Here is a 12,568-nt window from a genome sequence, read left to right as displayed (position 1 = left end):
ACGATCCGAGGAAAGTTGCCTCATTCTTAAATTTCTTTAATTGTATGGATTTTGAACATCTCCGTTCATACACTGGCTGGAAGTCTTCCAGAGTGTTCTTTCGCCACTATGCGAAGCAAGTAGAGGAACTAAAAGAGATCTGTGGTAGCAGTGGGTCGCGGTGTTAACCCTACTGTTTAACTCTGCGAGGAACAGTGGTCTTAATTGGGGACGATTAATTCCAGGTGAGTGTGTAGTTACATACTGTACTACAAACTAAGTGAGGGCACTGTGTTGCCCATCCAGACTGTTCCATTTCCGAAGGTGAACCTAGCATAAGTGCAGACATGTGTGCCGAGCGTTTCTAACGCTAATGTCATTGATTTGTAATACAGGCTTTTATGACTTTGATACCTCGGTATCTTAAAAGTGGCATCTAATGTTTTTTCTTTCAGACAAACAAGCTCTGTTTACTATCATACTTATGTTTAAAGTTTTGGGTTATCCTCTTCTTATGTATATATATATATATATATATATATAATTGTGGTTAACCTGTCTATTTATTGCCTGTCAATAATCTGGTTCTTGAGAACCTTGCATCTCCTTCACCTGTGTCAATTTATTGGTATAATTGAGGATTCATTCTATGTACCTTATCTGGGATAATTCTAATAGAATTGTTCCTTTATGCAAGCTATGTTGCATTGGTTTTCCTCCTATGCGGATATAAAACCTTTGTCCAATACAAGTATTGTGCGGAGAACTGGTCGATATTTCATATTGACGCAGTGGTTCTTTACAAACTATGCTTTATTTAATATAGGGCGAGACCACTATATTAGCTTGCCTGGTATTCATACATAGATATATGTACTCTTCGAGACTTTTCCAGAGTCTAGTAGGACTCTTCCCTGTAGGGGGCAGGAAGCTCTAACATAGTTTATAGTTAGTTGAAAAGATGTATAACGGTAACATCTTAGGTCTCTAGGTCTAGTCGACCGGGGAAAAAATTACCTCCGGGGAGTACGGCACGTTCTGAGAATCCACAGATACAGTAATGCTCTGGTACACTTCCATCAGGACGACATGGCTTGAGCCCAAAAAACGGATTTTGAGCGAAGCGAAAAATCTATTTTTGGGTGAGATGGCCATGTCGTCCTGATGGACCCGCCGTTGCCTTTCTAAGAAAGGGCTGTAGGACCCCCTCCCTACATACAGTATCTGTAGCACCTCGTGTACGCTACAAGGAATACAGATGGCGCCAGGATTGGCGCCAGGCACGCATACGAATCGGGGGATAGGGAAGCCTTGGGAGCGGCTCCCCTTTTTCTTTCCCGAATTCGTATCTCGCCAATCACCTCCTACGAGACGATATCTCTGTCCAGGATGTAGATTGCCATGTGACGTGTCTAGAATACGTCCTCTGATATGTCGCGATATCCCTTTCACGAGGGATACTCGCTCCAGGAGTTAGAATTCTGGTACCTTAAGGTAAATTCTCTGGGAATATCGCCGTAGTTGTAATATACCCTAGGAAGCTACCCTATAGGAACTTCCATCAGGTCGACATGGCCATCTCACCCAAAAATAGATTTTTCGCTTCGCTCAAAATCCGTTATATATATATATATATATATATACACAGTATACTGTTTATATATATATATATATATATATACAGTATACTGTTTATATATATATATATATATACAGTATACTGTTTATATATATATATATATATATATAAATACTTATATTTATATATATATATATATATATACGTATATATATACATATATATATACATATATATATATATATATATGTATATATATATATATATATATCTATATATATATCTATATATACATATATATATACTATATATATATATATATATACATATATATATATATATATATATATATCATTATATTATTATTACTATCCAAGCTACAACCCTATTTGGAAAAGCAAGATGCTATAAGCCCAGGGGCTTCAATAGGGAAAAATAGCCCAATGAGGAAAGGAAATAAGGAAATAAATAACTGAAGAGAACAAATTAACAATAAATCATTCTAAAAAAAGTAATGTCAAAAGAGATATGTCATTTATAAACTATTAACAACGTCAAAAACAAATATGTCATATATAAACTATGAAAAGACTCATGTCCGCCTGGTCAACAAAAAAGCATTTGCTCCAACTTTGAACGTTTGAAGTTCTACTGATTCAACAACCCGATTAGGAAGATCATTCCACAACTTGGTAACAGCTGGAATAAAACTTCTAGAGTACTGCGTAGTATTGAGTCTTATGATGGAGAAGGCCTGGCTATTAGAATTAACTGCCTGCCTAGTATTATGAACAGGATAGAATTGTCCAGGGAGATCTGAATATAAAGAATGGTCAGAGTTATGAAAAATCTTATGCAACATGCATAATGAACTAATTGAACGACGGTGCCAGAGATTAATATCTAGATCAGGAATAAGAAATTTAATAGACCGAAAGTTTCTGTCCAACAAATTAAGATGAGAATCAGCAGCTGAAGACCAGACAGGAAAACAATACTCAAAACAAGGTAGAATGGGAGAATTAAAACACTTCATCAGAATAGATTGATCACCGAAAATCTTGTAAGACTTTCTCAATAAGCCATTTTTTTTTGTGCAATTGAAGAAGACACAGACCTTATATGTTTCTCAAAAGTAAATTTGCTGTCGAGAATCACACCTAAAACTTTGAAAGTGTCATACAAATTTATATATATATATATATATATACATACATATATATATATATATATATACATATATATATATATATATATACATATATATATATATATATATATATTTATATATATATACATACATATATATACATACATACATACATACATACATATATATATATATATATATATGTATATATATATATTTATATACATATTTATATATATATATATATATATATATACATATATATATATATTTATATATATACATACATACATACATACATACATTATATATATATACATACATACATACATACATACATACATACATACATATATATATATATATATATATGTATATATATATATATATACACTTATATATACATTATATATATACATATATATATATATATATATATATACATATATATATATATATATATATATTTATATATATACATACATACATACATACGTACATATATATATATATATATATACACTTATATATATACATTATATATACATACATATATATATATATATATATACATATATATATATATATCTACAGTATACAGTATATATATGAGTATTTTCATATATATATATATATATATATATGTATATATATGAGTATTTATAAATATATATATAAGTATTTATATATTTATATATACATATATATATATATATATATATTTATATTTATATATATATATATATACATATATTTATATATATATATATATATATATATAAATACTTTATATATATAAATATATATATATATATATATATATATATACTTTATATATATAAATATATATATATATATATATATATATATCTACATTATACAGTATATATATGAGTATTTTCATATATACATATGTATATATATATAAGTATTTATAAAAATATATATAAGTATTTGTATATTTATATATTTATATATATATATATATACAAATAGATGTGCGTATATGTAATAAATATCGAAAAGATTTGTAATATGGGTGTTCTAAGAAAAGGTTATCAAAACAAACTCCTGTAGAGAAAAATCCTATTGAGTGGGAGGGTGACATTAAAAGAGATAAACACAACGATGCCCTTTTTCATAAAGCCTGGACCAAGGAGTTCCAGTTATATGACACTAGGAAAGAAAAATAGGCCTAAGTACAACTTTATTGTGTCGTTGCTACCAATATGTTATTCTTGAAATGTCAAGAAAATGTCAAACGTTTCTCTCTTCCTGCCAAGAGTATTCTAAAGTAAGTTAATGTATTCCTCACCTGGATGCTTAATAGAGTTAAAAAAAATCAATTTATAGACAAATATTTTCAGCTATACTCCAGAATCTAGTTATATAATATTCATATATGACGATTTTCGTAGATTTAACCTATTGTATTAATCTGCTTCAACTCCTCCCTGCGAATGATTTTGGTTTGAATGTGGATTCATGCTAGTCTGAGGTTTTGCAGACACTCCAAAAAGGATTTATTTTATACTTATAGTTGCTCTCTCTATTTTTTGACAATTTCCACTACTCTTAACCTTCTCCTTCTCTTGTCAAGAGTTGTACTTAAAACAAGACCTTTTTCCGTTATTTTTAGTATTTCATCGTTATTTGCGAGAGGCAATGCCAGATAAGAATGTACATTTGTGCTAGGCTTTACCATATTAGCCTTATGAAAAAGCACAATCATGCACGTTGTTCTTGGTGAATATATTTTGTTTTAACTAAAAACAATATGGAGAAGAAAAGCTAAACAGGTTTCTTTTCTTCAAGAAAAAAATGCCGAATTCTGAAGCTTGAGGTGACTGGTATTTTTATTTAATGGAGTAAATGCTTGTACCAACTGTGTCACACGATCGTACATAGTAACGACAATTAATTTTTTGTATATATTATGCTTGTATCTTCGCTCTCCCCTCGCACTGATAGGAGCCTGAAATAATATGTCTGTTTTTCTCACCGTTAACTGTTAACCGGTGAGCTTGTCGGTTGAACATGAAATTGCCTGTTATGTTTTGTATACCCTTTTTGAATGGAGTTTATGTCTATATAATGGATGTTCTGTGATAAAGTTTACTCAGCTGCTTTCATCTTGCCTTTGAGTCACAACCTTCTCACAGCGCGTCACATTGGTGACCCCGGAAGTCTACTCTATCCTCCCCCCTCCCACCCCCCCTCAGCCCTCCGTCATTGGTACTATGGCGGACTCCACGGAAGTTGGCACCGCCCCATTGAAACTTTCTCCGTTCACCAGCGGAGAGGCGTTCGCTTAGTTTCAGCATGTAGAAGTCCAGTTCCGTATCGAGGGCGTGACTCGCTCAACCACCAAAGCAGATTATGTCTTCGCGGCGATACCCTAGGACACCTTCCCGGAAATATCTGACTGGCTTTGTGAACAAGAAGACATCCCCCTCGACGACTTCAACACCACATCCTCTGTGCTGTCAGTACTGGTAGATCGCGACCTTGGATTCCTGATCCCATAAGCCGACAGGTGTTTCATTTCATTCATGTTTCACATCCCCTGTGCCGTTCCACTGCACAGCTGCTGAAAAACGAAGTTCATTTGGCATGGCAATTCTAAGGATGCTAAGGATTGGGTCCATGCCTATACTTCTTGCCAAACTTCCAAAGTACATTGACACACGGATTCAGGAGTGGGCACCTTTTCTCAACCTCAGCGTCATTTCACCTACATTCACGTTGACGTTGTAGGCCCCCTACCCACATCACAAGGACATCGTTATCTGTTTACCGTCATCGACCGCTCCACTCGTTGGCCTGAAGACATACCCATGGAAACTGCAACGTCCGCCTCATGTACATCTGCCTTACTCTCAGGATGGAGTGCAAGATTTGGTATCCATGAGCATATTACTTCTGACTGGGTTACCACTTTCACCTCTCAATTGTGGACATCATTAGCAAATCTCCTGGGTATCACCCTACATCACACAACGGCCTACAACCCAGCTGCCAATGGAATGATTGAACGTTTTCATCGCAGCCTCAAAGCAGCTTTGATGTCCCGCTGCAAGGATTTCAACTGGTTTACTCAGCTTCCCTGGGTCCTACTGGGACTAAGGACCACTCCTAAAGATGCCCTCAACGTCTCGGCAGCTAAAATGGTGTACGGCAACCCGTTGGTCGTCCCTGCCGAATTTTTTCCTTCTGCAACCTCCTCCGATGATCTCCAACGTATACATCACATCGTGGGAAAATTTACTCCATGCCGCCAGACTTACAAGCTCCCAGCGAACCATCACATACCGACAGACTTGCACTAGCAAGCCACCGCTAACGCCCCCTTACACGGGCCCTTTCCTTGTGATCCGACACAGTCGGAAAGCATTCCTAGTAAACATTTGTGGCAAAGAAGACTGGGTCTCCATTGACCATCTAAAACCTGCTTATCTCCTGCCAGATGACCCGCCTACAGTTCGCCTTTCTAGATGAGGGCGCCCTATTTAAAATGTGCAGAATGTCCTTTTTAGGGGGGAGGGGGAGCCATGTACCAACCGTGTGTCACACGATCGTACTTAGTAATGACATTTCATTTTTGGTATACAGTATATTATGCTTGTATCTTTGCTCTCCCTTCTCACTGATAGGAACCTGAAATAACATGTCTGTTTTTCTCACCGTTAACTTAACTGGTGAGCTTGTTGGTTGAACATGAAATTGCCTGTTATGTTTTGTCTGCCCGGTTTGCCTGGAGTTTTTGTATATATAAATGGATGTTCTGTAATAAAGTTTACACAGTTGATTTCATCCTGCCTTTGAGTCACAACCTTCTCTCGGCCCATCACATTCTACTGGATGAAGAAGAATATACCACTTTTAAACGATGAATTGAGTTATTTTTAAGAGTTCCTTCCCATATTTAGCGTTTGAACCCACATTATTTCGTTGTTTTAGATTCATTTTTTACTTTTAATCACAAATCTCTCAATTCCTTGATTTTAAAATGAACGCTCCTGTTCGTGTGTATCAGTATTAGATGCTTTTCAGGCTGCATTCAAAGACCTATAGAATTTGTATTGATAAACTTTTATATTAGGTTACTAAAGCTCTTCTTTTTTAGTAATAATAACTAATATGGGAAGGTATCACTGTAATTTCAAAGTCATGATTAACAATCTGGTTTTCAGGTCTAATACTTTTTCAAGAGAGTATTTGAGCAACACCGAGACGTGGTCCCAAAAGCCCTTACAGTTTTAATTGGTTTTAAGTTTTTACTCTGTTCAACCATCAATTGTTTTCCTTATCACCAATTATATCCCATTTTCCTTGTCTTCATATATATGGAAAAAAAAAACAGTTTTGAAAAAGAATATGCAAGTGCTTTTCTACATTTCAGGTATCGTATTTTTTCCCCCTCCGCAAAGTTTAAGGTTCCCAAAATCTTCACAAACTTGGGTTTTAGACTCTTAACCTGAAACAACATTTCTTATTTATTCAAACACATTTAATTCAAGTTCAATTACAGCGACGTGATTCACAATGATATAGGAAAAGTTAATGGCTATATAATTACTTTCGAAATTAATATTAAACTTATTTTTTAGCTCTTAATAAGCCTCATAAAACATCTAGGATTCCTGATCAATTTCGTTTATAAAGGCTTTCCAACCCATGGAAAAGAGGAAATATATTTTCTTTTATAAATTTCGTGAGAACTACCTGATGTATTTCAAAGAAACTATCATAGTTTACATTCATGTTAGAATTCTCAACGAATATAAATCCCTTGAAAACCTATAGCCTTATTTCATATGACATTAATTTCTCCCTTATTTGAACGAAAGGATCCTATACAGAAAATCTGTTGTGGAATTATTTGGCAAGCAATTATTTTATTACATTTACTATCATACTGTTTTAATAAGTGTTTTGAATAATATCCTACTACCATCAGTTGAAACCTTTCCACTTGAGCTGTATCAGTATTCCATTAATAAGGGTATGTCATTGATGATGTTTATTAGATAATGATTTCCAGATATTTCCCGAAATCTTCAAGGTTTTTGAATTGATTTTTTTTGTATATCTTAGGCGTAAAAAAAGTGAACAACTATAACACTAATAGTCCCCTCTCTATAGCAATAAACATCTCCCCTTTTCTCTCTCTCTCTCTTTGTCTTCTATAAGAAAAGTGAACATAATATATATATATATATATATATATATATATATATATATATATATATATATATATATATATATATATATATATATATATATATATATATACGGAGAGAGAGAGAGAGAGAGAGAGAGAGAGAGAGAGAGAGAGAGAGAGAGAGAGAGAGAGAGAGAGAGAGAGAGAGAGAGAGTGTACCATTTAGCTACCTAATATTGTGTTATTGACCCAACAAAAACGGAATTCAACCAACAATCTACCACACTTAACCGACAGCTTTTCGCATTGTATGTTTGATAACTATTCTACTATCAATAAATATTTCTGCCTTGTATAATTTTGGATACAGAAGTTGCAGGCACCAAGGGAAAAAACTTCCTTTATTGTATTTCACTTATGTTACCTTTCTGGTGACTTGAGGATGTATTTTTTACTCTTGCATTTTGCCTAAACCTGAACTCTTAAATCAATTTCAACGACTCTATATTGGTGTTTCTTGATGTTGTGATGCCGATCTATTTCTTTAAAATTAATGATTTATTATTTTTTTCTATTTTTTTCTTTAAAATAAACCGTGATACAAAAGATAATGGAAAACAAAATGGTTCGGGAAAGAGGAAAAGGATATCATACTATCACAGCACAGAGAAATTTTAAATAGCAAAATAAAAGAGATTTTTGTTCACAATAAAAGGAAAAATACACGTAATTAACAAAAGGAACTTCAGAAACCAACCTGTTTGAGCTAACGTTTCAAAGACGCATAGTCTTTATTCTCTATTAGATGTTAACAAAAACAGAAAATATACTTAGCGAATTTGAACTTTCCAAATTGGTGGCACCTTGAAATAGATGAAGTTGGTTCCTTCTTGTAATTTAAATCACCTAAACTTTAGAAAAAGCACTGTCTTTCTGGCGGAGGTTTAAGTACTACTGACTCTGAGGGAAAAATACTCATCCTATTTTATTTTTTTTCCGCCCTACCGCACACTACTGAACTAGTTTTTTGGAAGAGCTAAACGGTAACCATCAATTATTTACGACCGTACAACTCTACTAGTAATTAATTCGCGGCATCTCTCAAATATTTATACTAATTATTTATACTATTATTTATAATATTCAATCTATTATTTATTTATTAATTATTTATTTAATTTAAAAAGAACGAAATATACTTCACAATACTTAATTAATTTGATTAGTTTTTCGCCTTTTATTTACTAAACAAGTTCGACACACATTTCCATGCCAACCCTGAAATTTCCTTTATTTTACAACACATTCCCCTCAGAGGATTGCAATATAGACTATTGTAATGAACTCAAAGTAGTCACCTTATAACTACTTACAAATACATTAACATTTATTAATGGTTATCACAAATTGTGGATAACTTCATCTTCTCTCACTTCATTAAAGAAGTAAGGGTAGCATTTTAAATCCTCACTGCAACAGTGTAGCATTTTGATTATGAATATTTATTAATACTACTTTTTAAATCCTCACTGTAACAGTGTAGCATTTTAATTATGAATATTTATCAATACTACTTATCTATTACTAATATTTATAAATATATACTGTGCCTTATAAGGCATCAATATTATCCCTCATCATTTTAAGAAATCTATCTGTAGCTTTCCTTTTGGGTCTACTAGACTGGTTCGGGTGAATTGACCTACTGTTATTACCCTCGTTTTGTTCTTGTGGTCTAGCTACTACCTCATTATTACAGTTTCTATTCACATTCGTCTGGGTCGGAGTTCCTGTTTGACTTATAGATATTTTCATTAGATACAGATTGGGTATGGAATGATATTCAATTGTTCCATTTCCTTGCTTAAGTTTGACTGTTCTTACTTTATTATCAAAATCCAATACAAGTTCCAACACTCTGTCCAAAAAGGTCTTCCTCTATTTACTGCTTCAATTAGCACAATATCCCCAACTTTTATTCTATTCTCCCATTTATTTTGATACTCGTTTCTACTGTGTTCCCGGAGACTTAACAAGTAATTTTCATACCACATGGTTTTAAAGTTGTTCAATATTTCCTCTTGGGTGTTAAGAGCTTTATCCAATGAAGATGAATCCTGTTCACCCCGCCATACATCCTCCTCATTCTTCCTCAAAACAAGAGATGAATTACTATAAAGTCTCAAGAATGAATTTGGAGTAATGAATTCAAGGTTAGGAGTACTAGCTCTATAAGTCAGGGGTCTTGAATTTACAGCTACCTGTAGTTTTACATTTGATAGTGTGGTCATTAATTCAAAGTAAGTTAATCTTGCCTTTCCAATAACCTTTTAAAGGCAACCTTTCAAGACTCTTATTAGCCTTTCCCAAGCAGCTCCCACCCAAGCCGGATATAAAGGGATTCTGATATGCTTTATTTGACACTTCTCTATTTCATTTAGGAACTCCTTTGATTTTAAAGAAGTTTCCAAAATGTTACCTCCTTTAATAAATGTTTTAGCATTATCACTATAAAGATATTGAGGAATGAAGTACATATTACAAAATCTCTGGAAAGCCAAAATAAAATTTCTTGTGGACATATCTGGTAACAGTTCAAAATGCACTGCTTTTATATTCAAACAAGTGAATACCAAAACAAATATTTTGACTGTTCCTCCACTTATGTCATCTTTAACCCAGAAATGTCCAGTATAATCTATTCCTACATGATCACAGGGCTTTACTAAATTCATATAATGCTTAGGCATGTCAACTACTTTTAGATATTTATAAGCCAGAGCATTATACTTTTGACATACTTTACAATTTCTCATTTCAGTCTTAACTGCCACTAACCCTTTAGGGATCCAAAACCCTTGTTCCCTAAGAAAATTTAAGGTAGTACCAGTACCCAAATGTTGCACCTTTTCATGACAATAATTAATTATTAAAGATGTCAATTTATGCACTTTTGGAAGCAACACAGGATTATAAACATTATAGTCAAAATATAAGCACTTAGCAATCCTTCCTCTATACCTTAATATGTCATCTTCATCTATAAATAGATTTAAATTAGAGACTAGAGAAGGAACACTTTTTTTCTGATTTTACTTCTTTTTTTCAGGAATTCTATTTCCTTAGAGAAACATTCACTTTGAGCTATTCTGATCCAATACTTTTTGGCCCTTTCCCTTGGATCTCCACCCTTTGCTTTGCATAAAGGTCTGAAAAAATAACTAGTGAATTTGACAAGCCTTTCATAACTAGAAAATTTATTAATATTCAAAACGCCTGTGTTTACTTTCACTATTTCCACATAATTTATATTTACTTTACCTTTAAGTTGTGGAGACAAATTCATGAAAGGATATTTAGGCCACCTTTCTAAATTATCATTTAACCATTCAGGTCCCTCCAACCAAAATTTCCTATTCTCTAAAAACTTATTATAAGACAACCCTCTCGTCAGCATATCAGAAGGGTTTTGTTCTGTATGCACATAATTATAACTTTACAGGTACTTTAAACTCTTTAACAATTTCACTCTCAAGTTCATCTACTTCTAATATCCTATTTCTTATACATTTAGATTTTACTTTAGACTCCTTAGTTATTATCCAGTTCAATACAACTTGAGCGTCCAAACAAATATTTACAAATTGGAACTGAATATTTCTGTAAGTTTCCATAAGTGTAGGTAGACATTTTAATGCTAAAATCACCCCCATTAATTCTAAAGTGGGCACACTATGCTCATTTTCCTTTCTTAAAGGAGCCAATTTAGATTTAGCAAACAAAAAAGAGCTTTGATTGTCACCAGAACATACATACATTACAAAACCATAAGCTTCAGTTGAGGTGTCACAAAATACATGAAGTCTAAGTTTTTTTGTTCATTTAAAGCCTGACGAGGAAAAGACAACTCTGACAACATTTCAAAATCTTTACTTATGCTTTTCATCTCATTTGTTATCTCTTTTTGTACTTTTTGATCCCTTTCTACTTCTAATTTCCATACTTTCCTCATTAATACTTACTGGCAAGGTAAAATTCAGTGGATCAAAAATTTTAGAGATCTGAGACAAAACTTTTCTCTTAGTGTCAGCAGCAGCTTCCACACTACAAGGTGCTAGACTTAAAGTATCACTATTTACATTATACCTATAACCTAAAACTTTCTCTTCAATACAATTATGTTCAACTAGCCTTTCCTCAGCCTCCATGATTTTCCTTAATTCAAGTGAGTTAGAATTCCATGACCTCAAAGTAAATCCTCCTTCTTGCATTGGTGATGAACAAAGACTATATAATTCCTGTAATTCATCAATATTATGACCTGTGATTATTAGATTATCTACATACAAATGATTTTCTAAAATTTCTCTACACTTATCCTCAGGATACATCTTAGCATGGTGATTCATAACATAATTAAGAATGAAAGGTGAAGATGTATAACCAAAAACTATAGTCTTATATCTATAATATACTAATTTACTTCCTCTTTTCCAGGAAAAACAAAACCTGTTTTTATCATATTCTTCTGAAAGCTTTATCATTAAAAATGCCTGTCTTATGTGAAAGGTAGGATAATTGGGCAGGTAAAACATATGAAAGGGAGTGTTAGTTATAAGCGTAATAATGATTTTGATGAAGCACGGATGAATATAGGAGAAGCAATATCAATATATGTTTGTATGTTGGAAACGCT

General features: G+C 33.0%; 1 protein-coding gene across 1 annotated transcript; it reads right to left on the bottom strand.

Moving 5' to 3' along the window:
- Positions 1–11,819: 11,819 nt before the first annotated feature.
- LOC137643094 (uncharacterized) lies at positions 11,820–12,263 on the bottom strand. The gene has a single exon (XM_068375941.1). It carries the CDS (start codon positions 12,261–12,263, stop codon positions 11,820–11,822), a length of 444 nt encoding a protein of 147 aa, XP_068232042.1.
- Positions 12,264–12,568: the final 305 nt, after the last annotated feature.

The sequence above is a fragment of the Palaemon carinicauda genome, chromosome 6 (assembly GCF_036898095.1).
Source record: "Palaemon carinicauda isolate YSFRI2023 chromosome 6, ASM3689809v2, whole genome shotgun sequence".
Lineage (NCBI taxonomy): Eukaryota > Metazoa > Arthropoda > Malacostraca > Decapoda > Palaemonidae > Palaemon > Palaemon carinicauda.
The sequence above is the reverse complement of the archived record's forward strand: the minus strand, read 5'-3'. Positions and strand labels throughout refer to the sequence as shown.

Bases quoted from the DNA above. Each gene is read 5' to 3' on its own strand.
- LOC137643094 (XM_068375941.1), bottom strand. From the start codon at position 12,263: ATGTATCCTGAGGATAAGTGTAGAGAAATTTTAGAAAATCATTTGTAT.